The 17752-nt window shown below is 42.2% G+C and overlaps 2 protein-coding genes across 3 annotated transcripts in view; one reads left to right on the top strand and one right to left on the bottom strand.

Moving 5' to 3' along the window:
* The window catches only part of h6pd (hexose-6-phosphate dehydrogenase (glucose 1-dehydrogenase)), a 32029-nt gene that overhangs the window by 11558 nt on the left and 2719 nt on the right, over positions 1–17752 (bottom strand). The window lies entirely within an intron of this gene.
* Positions 3820–17106, top strand: epha2a (eph receptor A2 a). Its single transcript, XM_076111115.1, is given in 18 exon segments — positions 3820–3880; positions 3883–4050; positions 5178–5245; positions 6714–7350; positions 11062–11217; positions 11328–11660; positions 12256–12383; positions 12490–12667; positions 12776–12878; positions 13150–13202; positions 13302–13427; positions 13522–13707; positions 13817–13878; positions 14267–14476; positions 14674–14823; positions 15077–15270; positions 15652–15807; positions 16274–17106. Coding segments are annotated over 18 exon segments (3078 nt in total). The 3' UTR covers positions 16383–17106.

Genomic DNA, 17752 nt, shown 5'->3' with positions numbered 1-17752 from the left:
TGACTAATCAGGGCGAAGCCACAAATAGACTTCTCCCATGTATGTATGACTAATGCTCTGTGTTTTAAACCACATTCCCACATTTCCTCTCCTCATAAGACAAAAACTTGTCGGAGCGTGTTCCCTCTTTTTTTTTCGGAACGCTACACTGCACACAATGTAGCCCACATAAACAACAGACACCCACCCCAAATTCCAGTGAAGAGAGGTAGTGTTTTTCAGAGGTGGCATGTGGAGCTTTTAAAACGAGATGACTGAGGATATCGAAGGGAAAAAACAAAACAATGCCCAGGCTTTTCAGTCCAGACAACAGAGCACAGAATGGAGGAGCTTCCACAACATCCATCGTGTTTGTTAGGAACATAAAGGGGTGGAGGTTTGGGATGAGTGTAATTATTAGAGCACACTATTGTTGCCAGATACTTTACAATATGTGTTCTCGTGGTTTTAAATTCAGTTTTGGTGTGGGACTTTATGTACCTGTATTGTACTTCAAAACCTGTTGAAGTTTATTTGCGTGTAGCTTATCAGTATGGTTTCATATTGTGTCACTACAAGTACAGCAGTGAATTTAATAATGCCGTGGTTGTTGGGCTAAGATATCTTGTGTTTTTGTCGTCACATCTGATTGTTTTTGCCTTGTGCGATTGTTGTGTTATCGTAAAGATTACACACTCCTTTGTGGCTCGCAAAGTCCTACCTCATATGCTCATAAAAAACTTAAAACCAACAGGATTATCTAAAAGATGTCTCCTTTAGCCTCGTTCCAGACATCTGAATCAGGGCACATGACCGATTTCTTCTGTGATTGGAATCCAGCCTGATTAAAGACAACTAAAGTCACCAAGCCAAGTATGCAAAGCAGAAAGTTCTTCATTATTTGATAGCAAGCAGACTTTTAAATACTATTATTTCTATAGAAATAAAGATATTACTTGATTTAAAATGTATCAACTTATGATACATGACATACTAAGACAAATAGGATTTTTAACACAAAGTTTGAACAATAAAAGAAAACATGTTTAGGTAAAGAATTGTTTAGCACCAAGAATAAAAATCAAACGTACTCATGCCCTGTTAGGTGAAAAGTAACTGTACATTTACTCAAGTACTATACTTCATTAAAACTTTGAGGTACTTGTATATATTGCTCTTTTGATTCCACAGCCTTTATTTAACAGTTACACTTACAAGTTCCTTTTCAGGTTATTAAACATTTCATACAAAACATATGATCATTTAACATGATACATTATTATGGATTGAACTACCCAATGAAGGAGTTAAAACTAGCTCCACTTCGACAACTACAACATTAAAGTACACGTAAATGTTAAAGGATCAATGATAATGATTCCATAATATAATAACGAAACACTGACAGTATTCTCTATATAATGAATACTTTTAATACTGTAGGTATTTTTTGTTTTTGCTATTGGTCATGGTGTGGCATTGCTATCTTACTTGAGTAAATAAGCTGAGTACTTCTTCCACTGCTGATGGTTATGCTGTCAAACGGTGTAAACAAAGGTGTGAATTCATCATTTCTTAACAAGGGTTTTGGGGGGCCCTCACTGAGACGGTGGAATGGTGGAAAACAGCGGGCGTATTTTATGTTGGCAGTACACAATCGGTCCCCTGGTGTTTTCAGTAGTGTTCCACCTCTCTGTTTGCTGATACCACGAGGCGTGTAAGGAAAGCAGGGGGTGTGAGGGGAGGAGGGTCTGAATGACATGGCGCTGTTGCTTCGGCCTGCTATTCACTGACCCACAAAATGCCGACCCAGCCCCCAGTGTGAAGTACTTTTGTGTTGTCGTCACCCTCAGAAGCCCGGGACCGGGGGGGGGGGTTAGGCACCCGGGGGGCTCAGCGCTGATGTGAGGCCTCAGTCTGCTCTCCAGCAGCACGCATGCACTGTTAGGTGGATAAAAAGAAGCCTGAATTGTAATGAAAGCATTTGCATACTTGTGTGTGAGAGAGGGTGTTAACCTTTGACACCGTCGAGAACTGGCTGACAACAGAAACCACTTCTCAGAGTCTAAGCATTAACACACTCGAAAATAACACCTTAGCGTACCTCAGTGTGTATCAAAACTATTGCAGAAAGGAGGGAAAGGGCTGCTTGAGTGCTTAAGATGGAAGTTTCCTTTAAGTGGCAGTTCACACTCAAAACAAAGTGTGTCGGATCATTTGCAGGTGAGGGATGTCTGTATCTTAGAGCATGGTGTCAGGTCTTTGTGGGATTGAAAAGCTCAGGAAAGACAAGAAACTGAAATGTAGTTTCCAAAAAGAGCTGATATTTGAGAAACAAGTTCAACCTGAAGGAAAGCAAACACATTAACTCTTACTATAACAATAGAGGCGCATCTTTACTTGCAGTGCATTAATAAGAAGGCGTCGGGTTTCTTCTTCTCCTTCTTCTGTTCTGTTGGATATACTTATCGTGTTAAACTACAATTTGTGTTTGAGAAATTGAAGTATTTGTCATTTGAAGGTCAGAAAGCCATAATTCAGCCCACACTTAACTTGTTAATCTATTATTTCACCAACATCTTTCATTCTGTCTGTTGTATGATTAATGTCCGTGTATGGTAACGTCGGACAAGACAACGTCCGGCTCTTCAGTTGGTTTTTTTGGGGGGGGTCTTTGTCAGGGTGGCTGACTGTGTTTGGCTCTCAAATCGAGGGGCTCTACTCTCCAAGTACACGGCGCTTCACAGAGAAGACTTGACTCTGAAATTCCTCCAGATAAGAGTTGCTAGGTGATGCTATTGTCAGATCTTCTTTGTGGTCACATATTCATACCCAAATTGTAAGGTTCTTTATGAGGAGTGTCTCATTAGTAGTCATATATTCATACCAGACCACCCCCTCCCACTTGACCCCTCCTTTACCAGTCGTGGGAAAGACAAGTCCTGGACGAGACGTGGAGGATTCAGGCAATTACTTGGAAGACGGTCTAAAAAGATTGTCCAGCTTTAACACTCTTTCATTTTGAAAGGCTAGTAAAGCCCAAACGTATTTGTACTGTATTGCTGACACTTATTGTTTGAAACATTTAGCCCGCTGCCACAGCGTAATATCGCAGCATAGATAAAACATCCAAGAAGGTTTTTAAATGTACATTTAAACACCAAGTTCAAATGTGATCAAGCAGGACTAGAATGGATCTTTTACAGCCATGCTATGGTATAGCTTGGTGCTCCATCTTTAATTAAAGTCCCACGTCATGTCTTGCACATGACGTGGGACTCAAAGACTCAAATGAAAACTGAAAAACTTTATGTTAAACTTTGCTTTACTTGAATATTTCCATATTACGGTACTTTATACTCGACTCCACTACATTTCAGACGGAAATGCATATTTTACTCCACTGTTTATTTGTTGTACATTTGTTATAGTTGTAGTAACTCTGAAAAATTATATTTAACACTTACTTTAGGCTACTTACATAATGGTTAACATTGGGGGATTTCTACTTTCACCATCACTGCTTGACAAACTTGCAGAATGTTTAAACAATGACTTAATCTTTTGCATTTAGCTTAAGTTACCTAGTGCTGACTAATATACACGTGTGTTTGATATGCAAAATATACATGATGGTACAGAGTTTGATTAAATATTGAATTATCCATTTAACAAACACTTTAAAGTCAATAAAATGACAGTGCAGTTTATGAGGGCCTTCATCCTTCTCAATGAAACAGGTGCGGTTAAACCGTCTTGGCCCCGCCCCTATATTACCATATTTGGAGAACTTCAGCATTCCAAAGCTTGGGGGGGGGGGGGGGGGGGCGGAGCGGAGCGATGACGCCACCTGTTTCTCAATGGTCTGCGGGCTCGTGCTCACTGAGCCGGTGGAGTAAAGTATTTGGAGAAGTGGAGCCAGTGGGACAGACGGAGGAGAGCAGCGAGGCTTTGGAGACTTCAAACCACGGCTTTATTAAAAGTTGTGCGGAATCATGGAGCTCCATCGGGTCAACTTGTTCTTCTTTTTATTCATCAACCAAGTGTTTATCAGCCTCCAGTCCAAAGAACGTAAGTTTTTCACGCGTTGTGTAAAAAGAAATAAGTGTATAGCCGAGCTTTACCGGACATCGTGAGTCAGGAGGTTGGAATTTGATAGCCTCAAGTGTTTCAAAAGTATGTAAATGTAGGTTTAAAGTGCTAACGTATAGGACTTTATGTTCTACTTTTGTTTTTCATTAAGTGTATAAAAGATAATATAGTGTGGTGAATGCCTCTTTTGAAAATATACATTTACCATTTGAACCTTGTTTTAATTAGTTTAAATAGTTTAGATCATTTCGATCATAGTTTGAATGATCGAAAAGATGGAATTATCTATTTGTAATAACAAAAAATAGTTTATTTCATATTTCTTTCTATTTGTTTTACTGGCCTTTTGTCAATTTAGGATTACATGTCACCTGTGAGATGCCTTAACATGTCCCACTTCCTGTTTCACGTGTGGCGCATATTCATGTAGTTCTCTCGTCATGGTAATTTAACTGCTTCCGCCTGTCTCAGACATTATTAGTCCTGTATCCTGGACCTGGAGGACACGGTCAATGAAGTCCTGAATCAGACCGACATGCCAGATTAGACTGTCAAAGCGTGGCATGTGCCCCTCATAAAGATAATGACCCCCCCCCCCCCCCACGAGATCAAGGCAGAGAATTTAATTGTAGAGTCACACAGTAGCCTACAGTCCAAACGTAGTCATTTTCTCATTTAACTGCAAGGACAAAAGGGTGTATTAGGCCTGCATATATACATATATATATATATATATATATATATATATATATATATATATATATATATATATATATATATATATATATATATATATATATATATATATATATATATATATATATATATGTATATATATATATATATGTATATATATATATATATATATATATGTATATATATATATATATGTATATATATATATATATGTGTATATATATATATATATATATATATATATATATATATATATATATATATATATATATATATATATATATATATATATATATATATATATATATATATATATATATATATATATATATATATATGTATATATATCTCAGATGCTTCTGTGCTTGTTGTAACTATGTCATAATATGTTTTTCTGTCTGTCTCTGTAGAAGTATTGCTGGATATGAGAGCTGCAGGATCAGAGTTGGGGTGGTTGACGTCGCCATATGAGAACGGAGTGAGTATTTATACCTCAACAGGCATTTTTCTAACACTTCAGGTTCAAGACTTGAAACCGTCTCTCTCTGAGTAAGACAACAAATGACTCAAAAGGGCAGCTGAAGACAAGTTGATGTGAGGATTTGCATACTATTTAGCAACAATAACCGAGGCCTCTTTCTGCTCGTTCAGTCCACTAAAAAAGCTCTCTGGGAGAGATGGAATGAGTGGCAGCTCGATGAGGTTTGGCAGAGCTCAGCTAGTCTTGTGTTAACGCTACCCTTTCATGAAGAACTTATGAATTCCATTAAAATGTCAAGGGTCAACCTACATTTCAATTTACTGTGCCGTCGTGCTTTTAACACAACCACAGGAGGTTGTTTTAATTCCAGAAATGAACCGAGGAACAAGATTTTAAGATTTTCTTGTGATTCCTCTCCGAATTTTAGAGATAAGAGCAGTGAGCTGATATGTACAGTTGTGGGAAGACGTATAAGTAAAAGCGAAAGAAAGACTGGTCCGTGTGTGGAGAACCATCCCTCTATCTATAGTTCTGTGGCTTTCCAGCTAAAAAAAGCAACAGGACATGGCTACTTCCACTGTGTGGGCAAAGTTTCTTCTTACGTTCTCGAAAGATCTGAGGGCTCTCCTTTGATCAGATAGGATTTCCCCCTGTCCATCAAACTTCGCTTTGTTCTATCCCGACTTTCTCACACTTGTAAAATGTATTTAAATTTGTACCAGGGGTGACTATTTGCTAGGTGTGGTCTTGGCTTCAGAACATTTGAACAGTAGACAATAGAAGTTGGGTAGTAATTACAAGTAATTGTCTGAAATGATGTATTAATGCCTGATAGAGTGCTGCTCTATTCGAACGGTAGCAATTTAACTTTCTTGAAATAGTGTAAATATATATGTCTGCCTCTCTTTTCTAACAGGTTAAGTTCAGCATTGATGTGTTTCTTGAAACACAGCAGTAGCCCACTATAGTGCTAACATATGAGGTGTTAACCTTTAATGTTGTATGGAGGCTTTTAATCTTTCTGCTCGTCATTGCGTCCCTCTCTTAAAAAGTCTTAATTGCAGGCAATTTTGCTGCCACTTTGCTTATAAAGCTCATTTAACTGCCATAAATGTTGGTTGGTAGTCTCAGTAGTATTTGCTGGATCTCGCACACATGCACCCTCGTGTGTCAGTGGAAAACCCACACACGTAGCGAGCACGGCACATGTCCAGGCCAATAATCTTAATGTGTGGGAAAAAAAAGCTCCAGCTCACTTCTGCACTTTATGAGCTTCTCAGTCAGCATGAAAGAAGGTGTCTCATCTATAAAACCGGTTCTCTGCAAGAACAAAGCCTCTGAACCCTATACTTATTCCCTGAAAAAATAAATAAAGGAGTTTTTCTCCTTTCATTATTGTAGCTTTGTAACAGTGACTTTTGCCCCTAAAACTAATCCCTCTGCTTTGTCTCTTTCTGTTCTACAGTGGGAGATAGTCCAGTCGGTGGTGAACGGCTCACTTTTCTACACCTACAGCGTTTGTAGCATAGACTCCACTGAACAGGACAACTGGTTACGCACGACATTCATCCAGCGGCGCCCGGGGTCTACCCGAGTCTCTGTGGAGCTCAGATTTATTGTGCGAGACTGCAACACTTTCGATGGCGCTTCTGTCGCCTGCAAAGAAACCTTCAACCTTTTCATCTCGGAGGCCGATGCCGACGTAGGAACCAACTTCCGCAAAGGTCAGTTCCGCAAAGTGGCCACCATCGCTCCTGACGAGGTGACGCGGGGCCGCGTGCTGAAGGTCAACACGGAGACGAGGGCCGTGGGGCCGCTGGCTCGAAAGGGCTTCTACCTGGCTTTTCAGGACATGGGCGCTTGTGTGGCTCTGCTGTCTGTCAGAGTGTACTACAAAACATGCCCGGCCACAGTGCAGAGCTTGGCGGCCTTCCCGGAGACGGTGGCGGATGCTCTCAGGGAGGTGGAGGGAGCCTGTGTGGAGAATGCCGTTAGTCAGGCCACCCCACGCATCTACTGCACCGCTGATGGTGAATGGGTGGTTCCCGTGGGTCAGTGCCAGTGTCTCGCCGGCTACGAAACCACCGGGGACTCCTGCCAAGGTAAGCACTAAAGTATGCCACGCGCTCAACTGAGGCGCGTGTTTGCGTTGCCATGCGAGTTGTAGTAAATTAAACTCCTCCAACCACTGCTTTGGTAGCAAGGAATGAGCACAGAGGAATGTTAATTGCGTCTAGTTTGTTTGGAAATCTATCACAAGAACACTCCGTCATATCTGTGTTGAAGTGGGTCCGATAGCGAAGGTGGAGCGTCAGGAAGGGAGGAAACAGACAAGATGTCTAAGCCCGTTTGTTTTGTTTCGATTTTACGGCAACCACAGATTGCTTCATGTGATATAGATAAAAAGCTTCCAGTCGATGCCTCATCCCTCTACCTGTTGGCCAACAGCACATTCTTTCCACTGCCTTGTTTCTCAGGATGCAGGAATGGGGCCGGGCTGAGGCACAGTTTTATGGATATGTCGATGGCTGAGGGTGATAATGTACAGCTCAAGAAGCTGTGTCTCAATTACTACATACTTCTAAGTGTACTCATACATACATACACATACTTTTAATGATGTCAGTGTGTGTCCTAAATTTCAACGTTTGTTTTGACACTATTGTCCCACAAGTCACTGCTCAGTATGAAGAGCTAAGCAAAGCTGGAAAATAGTTAAAACTAAGACAACCTAAAATAAGGTAAAATATGCAAAAACTTTGCAGTATCTAAAAAAACCAAGTAGATATTTACAGTAAAGGACATGTCTGCGGTGTTCGCATTGAACGGTCTCCTGTCTGTGTGGAATTTGTCTTCCTTGGGTGTGGTGTGTTGGGCTGTCTGGAGGAAACGTGGGAGGAGAGAGGCTACAGAGAGGAGGGAGGAAGGGCACAGTGTGCAGCAGGGACTTCTGAAAGGAATTCTTTCACCCTCACGTCACCTTACAGCACTGATTGACGAAAAGAAGGGACCGTGTGAATGTGTCAGAATAACTACCTGAGTGCTGCGTCTTCTCCTCCTCAAGTATTTGTTTTGCGCCAGTTGCTAAGGCGACCGGAACCACAGATTACAGGGCCGGGGCCGACACGCCTACCGGAGGTTAGACTGAGTCAGGCTGCGGTCTGTCCGAGGCACCTTGACTGGCTGAGTTTGGTCTCTTTTTAGACTCATTCCTGTGAGACGGAAGATCATTCTCACCAGCTTAAAGAAATAAGCCATTAGTTAATAGACAGGAAACAGTAAGCAACTCTTTTGACAGTTGATTCATCCTTTAAGTCCCTTTGTCAACTAAAAATGCAAAGAAATAGTTTCCAACCTTTCAATAGTTTTTCTTCTCTGTGTCTTATATCACTCTAAGCTGAATATCTTTGGCTTTTGCGCTGTTAGTCGGACTGAACTACACATTTGAAGATGTCACCTCGAGATTTAGGAAATTGTGACAAGCATTTTTCACTATTTAGTGACATTTATAGACCCAATGAATAATCTATTAGGTGCTAGATTAATAGTTATTGGAAGTTGTATTGTTAGTCACAGCTGTACATGCCTTTTGATAGATAAGTGCAGTGGGTCATAGAGTAAATATTGTCCTGCGGTTGTAAAAGTGATTCAAAAGAGGAATGCAGGGAGGAAGTCACGGCAGAAGATTGTTTCAGTCTTTGAGGTTTGAGGTGGACTCTGAGCCGATCACTTGAAACGGAAGTTGGCAGAGGAGGACAGGAAATGTTTATGACTCGGAAAAAACTGTGATTCCAAAGTCTGGAGGATGACCTGAGTATTAGGATGCAGGAAACACGTTTTATGAAATAAGTTCAGCCACAGTGAATAAGTTGTAGTTTGTTCCAACGCCCTATTTCCACTTTACAAGAGAAAGTGAGATCCTTAAAGGCTCGTGGCCCGCATGTGCATTCCACTGAAGAGCACAACTGTTGTGGGAAAAGGAAGTAAAGCGACATGAGGAGGAATGCTGACTGACACAAATAAGAAGGCTGTCCTCGCCACGGAGTCGGAGGGTGGGGAGTCAGTCGACAGTTGGTGCATGAGGGTGGTTAGTTTGGTGGCTGCTTAGTTAGGTGTGGAGTGTAATTTAGTCAGGAGGATTAGTAGAGCAACAGGACAGCTGTTAGCCAATGACATGCCCCGCTTTGCCTCCCTTTGCTCTTTCATCCGGTTGTTAACACACGCAACGAGCTCCCTAATCCATGTTCCCACTCATTAGAACAATGGGTCGACACAAAGAGCAAAAAACGGATTCAATTAACAGATGCACCGGAGTGGAACTTAAGTCCTTTTCACGTGTGTGTCGTAGCCGTAGAGGAGCGTGGGACTATTCATTCATTCAAGAGGGGGAAAATTAAAGTTTTGGATCAAATGAAAACAGTATTTCAACCCTTTCCCTAGATTGACAAAACAACGCAAAAACTTTAATTCAAAGTAAATATGAGAACCCATCGTTGCCAAAGTTTGCATTAACAATGTTTATGTTCATACGTTGCACACATGCCGCCATTTGGGAGCTGTATAAGGAGTAAGCCAACATATTTATGGCACCACTCTGTCCAATCTCAGAGACAATAGATGAATAGGGCCGGAGTTTCTTTGGTACGTGACAGAGGTCCTGCTGCTGCAGCTCAAGATGAAATGGGCTGGCCTCCTTTTCTTATGCGAAAAGACCTCAGCTACACCCCCACTGCCGCCGAGTGACTCCCCAGAGAGAACTTCTGTTGGTGCTCCAGACCTTTACCCCCCCCCCCCCCCATCCCCCATCCATCCATCTATTCATCTTCATCCCTCCTACTCAAACTCAACCTGCTCCTTCTCCTCCACTGCGGCAATACTTGGAGTGCAAAGGTCTTTCCGCCTGAATGGTGAAGTAACGCGACCGCGTCTTTAATCCAGGGTTCACTCGACCTCTTCTCACGGCCACCAGCACAGGGGCCAGATGAAAGCCATCCTCCCTTCAGAGACAGCAGAATGAAAGCGGAGAGAGGAGATCTTTCATAAGATCCATTCTTTTAAATTTTTCTTTTTTACTGCGCTGGAGCCCTTTATCACCTCAGAAAGTATGTCTGTTTCCATAAACACAATGAAAATCATACTCGTCTCCAGCAGCGTTTCCTATTTCCTGATTCTCTCGTCCTCCTAACTGTTGAACCTTGGATGCTGTAATTTGCGATTGGTGTCGGGGGGGGGTTAGCGGAAGGAAGGAAGGAACTAAGAAAGAGAGGAAACATCAGCCTCAGACTGAATTGCAGCTCCCGCGTCCTGGTTTCTGTCCACTCTGCACGTTCATTAACCTCTGGAAGACCTTGTGCCCTGGAAGACTGTTTATCCGTGTGCTGAAATGTCCATCACAACTCTCCAGCAGTGTCCAGGGTTTCCTTTGGCGAAAACACAAGTGTTATCTGCCAGAGAATATGAGCCGAGAGTTCACAGGGGAAAGGCAGATCAGATCACCTGACGGATTTAATGCTCTGCTGTCATCCGGTTGACACTGGCAGTGTGACCTGAGATTAGGCCTTCAGGCGAAAAAGGCGAGTAGAGGCAGATCGTCAGGGAAGTCCCTTTTCATTCCTCTGGATACAAAGCCTCAGTGATTATAGGTTACTCACAACAAAAGCTTCCTGTCGGGTGGAACGGACTGGTGTTACAGAGACGGCTTCATTGTTTGCATTTACATCAGTCATCCCTTCCTGTGTTTGTCTGTTTCAGTTGCTCCTAATGTCAACCTTAAACACACACACACCTTCTCTCTCTCTCTCTCTCTCTTACAGTATGCAAACCAGGCTACTTCAAGACATCTGTATCGAGCGAGTTATGTCAGGTTTGTCCTGATAACAGCAAGCCCTCCGCAGCCGGCGCCACCGAATGTCAATGTGAGGAAGGTTTCTTCCGCTCCCCTTCAGACACTCCTACGTCACCCTGCTCTGGTAACAACCACACTCACTGTCACAGTACTGACAAAGTCACATTTTGGCTCATTACAGGCAGGGTAAGAATATCAGGCTAACTGTTCTGTGTCCTGTACTTCCTCCCCAAGATCCACCCAGTGCCCCTCGTGACCTGACCTCCACCACCCTGTCAGCACAGGGCAGGCTGCAGCTGGCCTGGAGCCCACCGCTGGTGACCGGGGGCCGCAGCGACCTCACCTACAGTGTGGTGTGCGAGCACTGCGACGAGGCCCTGTGTGTCCCCTGTGGCGAGACGATCCGTTTCGAGCCAGGTCCTACAGACCTGCAGGACACCACGGTCGTTGTCGGTGACCTGGATTCTCATCTGAACTACACGTTCACTGTCGAGGCTCACAGCGGCGTGTCCCAGTTCGGTACCGACAGGCCCATCGCAAGCATCACCACCGCTCTGGACTACACAGGTGAGCCCGATCACACCAAACGCCTTTTCTTTGTGCTTTGATTTAATCCCAACTTTAAACTCAACTGCTATATGTGTGATAATAATAATATTTATGAAATCAAGCAAAAAACCCTGTTAAAACCCAATATGTAGACAAGTATTGAAGTGGTAACCCTTTCCTTTGCAACAAACAGAACATGTACAATTGTCAAAGAAGAGACCATAAAATGTTATTATACCAAATTGCGAAATATTACTTTTACATTTTTCTGTAGCAGACTTATGAAACATGTCATCTGTTCAAAATTATGTTTATAAGCAATTCTGATGAGATTAGGAAAAGTATCAAGGTGGTAAAACTATTTTTTAGTATGTTATTTGAGCTGTTTAAACATGATCTGTTGTCTCCAGAACCCTAAACGGACATGTTGAGACATTTAGACATTGTTTCATGTAAAATTGTATTTGCTACTGAAAACCATTGTACAAAAAGAAGGGCTTACTACACAAAGAGGAATTCAGTCTGAGCCACTCAATCACAAAGGCTTTTATTTCCAAAGACTGTGATTAGTCACTAACCATTATTTTGCTTTCTGTCTCTCGCCGACCGTTAGATCCCCCAAAGGTGACGTCGATCCATCTGGATGATCGCAGCCCCACCAGCCTGTCTCTGTCCTGGACTCTGTCTCGCAGGCCTCCAGCCCACATCAATCACCGCTACGAGCTTATGTACCGCAGAAAAGTAAGACGGAGTGCTTTGTGCTCTTTTGTCTCCCCTCCCCTCGTTCAAAGTTGAGGCGGTAAATTGTTCCAAAATGTTTCTAATCCACCCACTTTCCTTTTCGCAGGATGATGAGGGCGAGCGTGATGTGACCACCTACACAGTCCTGATTTTGGAGAAAAGTTCTGTCCAGATTATTGACCTCACCCCAGACACTACTTACATGTTCAGGGTCCAGGCACTGAGTCCCGAAGGAAACCCCGGCAGCTACAGTGTGGAGCAAGAGTTCCTTACCTTACCATTAGGTACCAGCAGCCTTCAAATCGACAGCAGATGAAACTAGTCTCTCCGTATAAACTCTTATTTCACATATTGAGTTGCTAAATGTGTCTTTTTTTCTGTGATTTGCACAGCTGAGTCTCAGATCCAGAACAACTCCACCATGGTGATGGGAGCTGTAGTTGGAGTAGCGATCATTCTGCTCGTGGTGGTGGCCGTCCTGCTGCTGCGTAGACGGTTGGTAACAACATGCTTCATATCCACATCCAACGCCTGCGTCATTCAGATAAATGTTATCTACAGACCTGCAAACTGTGATTATGTGCCACAAGCTCGAGCAAATTAAAGATTTTCTGGTACGACGGCTCAGGGAGGGTTTATCAGTAATAGCTGGTGCTGCTATTGAACACAGCTTTGGTCTTTTTCAGTAGAGACTGACCTGCAATTACTAAAAAGCCAGTCTATGTTCTGTTTAGTCCTGTAGTGATTATTCGTGTTTTCCTCTCAGGAGACTGAACTCTCGCGGCAGGGGAGGAGCTGAAGATCCCTACTTCTCATCAGGTTAGAACCATTCTGTACATGCAATAATAATAATACTAATAATAATAGTTAATTATGTTAATATTCAGCCTACTATTCTGGTCATAATTTCCTCCATAGATCAACTCAAGCCTCTGAAGACTTATGTTGATCCACACACGTATGAGGACCCTAACATCGCCATCCAGAAGTTTGTCACAGAAATTGACCCCACTGCCATTAGCAAACAGAAAGTCATCGGTGTTGGTAAGTGTTTTTATTTTATCACCTGTCTTACATTTAATGAAATCTCAGAGCGCAGTTTCTAACGTTTCCTCCTGCTTGTCCGTCTGCCGATCAGGAGAGTTTGGGGAGGTGTTTTGGGGCGTGATGAAGTCTCCCAAGCGAGGGGAGGTGGCCGTGGCGATCAAGACGCTGAAGCCGGGGTACTCGGAGAAACAGAGGCAGGACTTCTTGAGCGAGGCCAGCATCATGGGTCAGTTCTCACACCCGAATATCATCCGCCTGGAGGGAGTTGTCACCAAATGTGAGTCGAAAACCTCAGACAGAAGTCACACGATCGTTCTCAACTCATTTGTATCAACTGCTTGTATACTTTGCTTTCACTAAACGTACGTTTTTGTTTTAATTTTCAGTCAAGCATGCCATGATAGTGACAGAATACATGGAGAACGGAGCTCTTGACACATATCTGAAGGTAGGTACATGCATTTTGTTGCAAACAGGAAGGTCACATGACTTGAAATTTAATATTTTTTAGTCCTTAATATAACTCGAGGGTGCAAACTAAAACATTAGCAAACTGTTTTGAGCTTAACGATCTTATACGTTTCTTTGTGCGTCATCGTGCAAAGGAACTTTGAATTGTGTTTCTGTATATTTATTTACATTGGATCATATTGAAGTGGTGGTATTGATTTATTTACATTGTCCAAAATGTTGAACTATTCCTTTAATACATTACATAAAGTTAAAAGCCGAAAAAAAAGTCAATTGTGTTTGACTGTAATTTATGACAGAACAAAAATCTTGTAACAATTATTTAAAAGAAAGAGTTATTTAATAGACGTATTGTTTTCCTTTAGGACCGCGATGGAGAGATTCCATCATATCAGCTCGCGGGGATGCTGCGTGGAATAGCTGCTGGCATGAAATACCTCTCTGACATGAGCTACGTCCACCGGGACCTGGCAGCAAGAAACGTCTTGGTCAACAGCTGCCTGGAGTGTAAAGTGTCTGATTTTGGGCTGTCGCGTGTGCTGGAGGATGATGCTGAGGGCACCTACACAACGAGAGTGAGTCTAACAGCTGCATATTTAACAGCCTAAAAGCATAGAGAGAACAACCCTTTCTTTTTCTTGTAACGAATGCCAGACTGCTAATGGTATTTTCACTCTCAAGTGTCCAATCTAAAGTGTTGGTCTTTCAGCGCTTTGTGTTTCCACTCCCTTCTCACGTTTAACATGATTTGTTAATGTTTCTCTTCTGTCAGGGAGGTAAAATCCCCATCCGCTGGACGGCCCCCGAGGCCATCGCTTACAGGAAATTCACTTCAGCCAGCGACGTGTGGAGCTTCGGCATCGTCATGTGGGAAGTCATGGCATTTGGAGAACGGCCCTACTGGGACATGAGCAACCATGAGGTATGTCCACCTCTTGCGGTTGAGATGAAGGATTGGTTTAGCCTGTGTAGGTCAAACTTTAATGTGTATAACCACTGAGAGTCTGCTGGGTAGGTGGCGGTAGAAAGTTGCCTGACGTCCAAAGTAGTTTCCCACCATCGTCTTCAAATTTGCTGTTGATGTCAACAAACGAACACAGCACTTTTTCCAGACTGTCCGTCAGCACACTCGTAAATATACTTTAGATCTAAGAGCTGCCTTCCCTCTTCCTCAGGTCATGAAGGCTATCAACGAGGCCTTCAGGCTTCCTGCTCCGATGGACTGCCCATCCGCCATCTACCAGCTCATGCTCCAGTGTTGGCAGCAGGACCGCCCCAAACGACCTCGCTTCACAGACATCGTCAACATGTTGGACAAATTGCTCCGAAGCCCAGAGTCTTTGAAACCCATCGCTGACTTTGATCCACGGTATGAATTGAAGTTTATGATTTGGTAACAAAGTAAAAGAGACTAAATGAAAATAACTATAAAAGACACTAATCCTCTCAGGTGCATAATGAATTTTGTGGAGAATTACACAACTTACTCTATTTATAAACCCTTGTTGTGTGTTAATAAGTAGATGAAACTAATATTCATCTTCCATTTCAATTCCAAGATATGTCTCTAACTTTTTTTCTTTAACTAGAGCTGTATTAGTCTTGGTATTTGCCATTAGAAAATTACAAAAGATTGAAACATCTCTGGAAACTGTCCGCATTGAGTTGACAGTAAAATCCTCACATGTACTCAGTGAGCATAATGTGGCAGTAAATGATGAGTAATCCAAATCTACACTGTTCCTCGCAGCGTGTCCATCCGCCTGCCCAGCACCAGCGGCTGTGACGGCACCATGTTCAGGTCGGTGCCCGAGTGGCTGGAGTCCATCAAAATGAACCAGTACAACGAAAGCTTTGCTCGCGCTGGGATCACGACCATGGAGCAGGTGCTCGCCTTGAGGCATGAGTAAGTGCACATATGGCACAGGTGCAGCTCAGCCGTGCCGCGCTGATTTTATCTGGCACCAGGCCACGCTTTGTAGTAACACAGAGGAAGTATTGAGCTCTCAGCTTGAACATTTGTCAGCCAGTTTGTGAATGTTGAAATACTTCACTCTGCCACGTCATTCCTATCATTCTCCACCGCCTTTTTTAATCTCATGCAGCGCCACAGTCCTGCCCAACATTTTATCAGTTAATTGTTGATTCAGTACTTTAATCAATCTATTTAAACCATGTGCGCATTGCTTTCAGATGCAATATGTGCATTTTGTTTTCCGAAAAGAACACAATTTATATTTTTTCTAATTAGTTTAGATACTCCCCAGTGAGAATCAGTGCTTTACAAGGACCTCTGTAGTCTCTTTATGCAAAACAGAGTCCATAATGTTTTTAGCGTTTTTAAAACGGTGTCATTGATCTTGTCCTTTCAGAGACATCAGGAATATTGGAGTGCGGCTGCCCGGCCACATGAAAAGGATAGCATACAGCATCCTGGGTCTGAAAGATGAGACCAGCTCCCTCAGCGTGTTTGCAGTGTGATCTAAGCATTCCTCCAAATCTAAGAGCACTGACCGACCACGCCATTTCACTCACGAACGAGGAGGACTGAAGTGAGGGGGGGGGAGATGAAACTGAGCTACACTGCAGGGGGTTTACTTTGTGGCGTGACTGAAGAGGACCCTCCAAGCCACTCGGAAAGGACTGAGATCAAAAACACTTAAGTACTTTATGATAACAGAAGACAAATAATTTATCTTCATGTAAAAATGTTTTATATGTTGAACATAAACATAAGTTATGTAATGTAGTAAATAAAACAATTATAAGAGTAAGTGCAAAATGTGAGAGTGCTTGGTTTGTAATTACTGAACGACTGAAAAATGTAATGCTCTTTACCATTTAAAGGCGTTTTCTTCCAAGCACTCACTTTATCCTGCCAGTGTTTCTGGATCTTTACATCTGTTTGTTTTTCTACATGTTTTATGATCAATCAGACTTGCTTTTAAATTTGGAATTATAATTCCACTCAGGGCAAAGAATCACACATTATGTTTTGTAGTTGGTCTCTGTATCACATGATGCATTTTTTTCCTCAAGTCTTGTTTGTTTACATAATGTCTTAATACAGCTGTCCATTTTTTTTAATTTAATATTTATTTGATTTTGTATTTATGGCATTTGTTACATGATGAATTACTGATCTGGTGCATATTTGCCAGGCAGTGTATTTTTGTGTTTAAATAAAATCTGTGTTTCTATGTTACTGGATCACTTTCTTGTACTCATGTAGTCAACAGGTATTTGCTTTAAACTTTTCCAGAATGAAATATCTCCGCAACCGTTGGATGGATCGCCGTGAACTTTGGAACAGACGTCATTAATATTATTATGGTGAACCCTACTGACTTTGGTCATCCCCCGACTTTTCATCAAGCACCAATAGCAGGTTGATATTTGTGTTTTGTGGTGAAATGTCTCGTCAAATATTGAATGGACTGCAATTAAATTTGTTACAGACATTCAGTCTTTTGGTGAGCCCACAAATTTACTTCTAGCACCATCATCTGGTCAAAAATGTAATTTGTCCAATTATTCGGTTTATGACCAAATTAACTTAAAAATGACCGGCTACAGCTGTACTTTGTAACTATTGGCATGCGATTGTGAAACTAGGACAGTAACAGTGATAAGAAACACTATTGTTTAAGATGTACAGAAATAACAGCCAGTAAAAGTATAAATACTTAAAGCCTAAATGTTGAACAAAATAAAAAATCACTTTTCATATATGTGCTCAGTAGACGTGACCTAATTACACCACTCTCACACAAACAAACTATGCAGTTCTGCCACACATAGCTCTTAACACCTTGTGCCAAAAACACGATACACTTTCCTAATATAAGTTG

The sequence above is a fragment of the Anarhichas minor genome, unplaced genomic scaffold (genome assembly GCF_050575085.1).
Source record: "Anarhichas minor isolate MPS153535 unplaced genomic scaffold, ASM5057508v1 ptg000043l, whole genome shotgun sequence".
NCBI classification, from domain to species: Eukaryota; Metazoa; Chordata; class Actinopteri; order Perciformes; family Anarhichadidae; genus Anarhichas; species Anarhichas minor.
The sequence above is the reverse complement of the archived record's forward strand: the minus strand, read 5'-3'. Positions and strand labels throughout refer to the sequence as shown.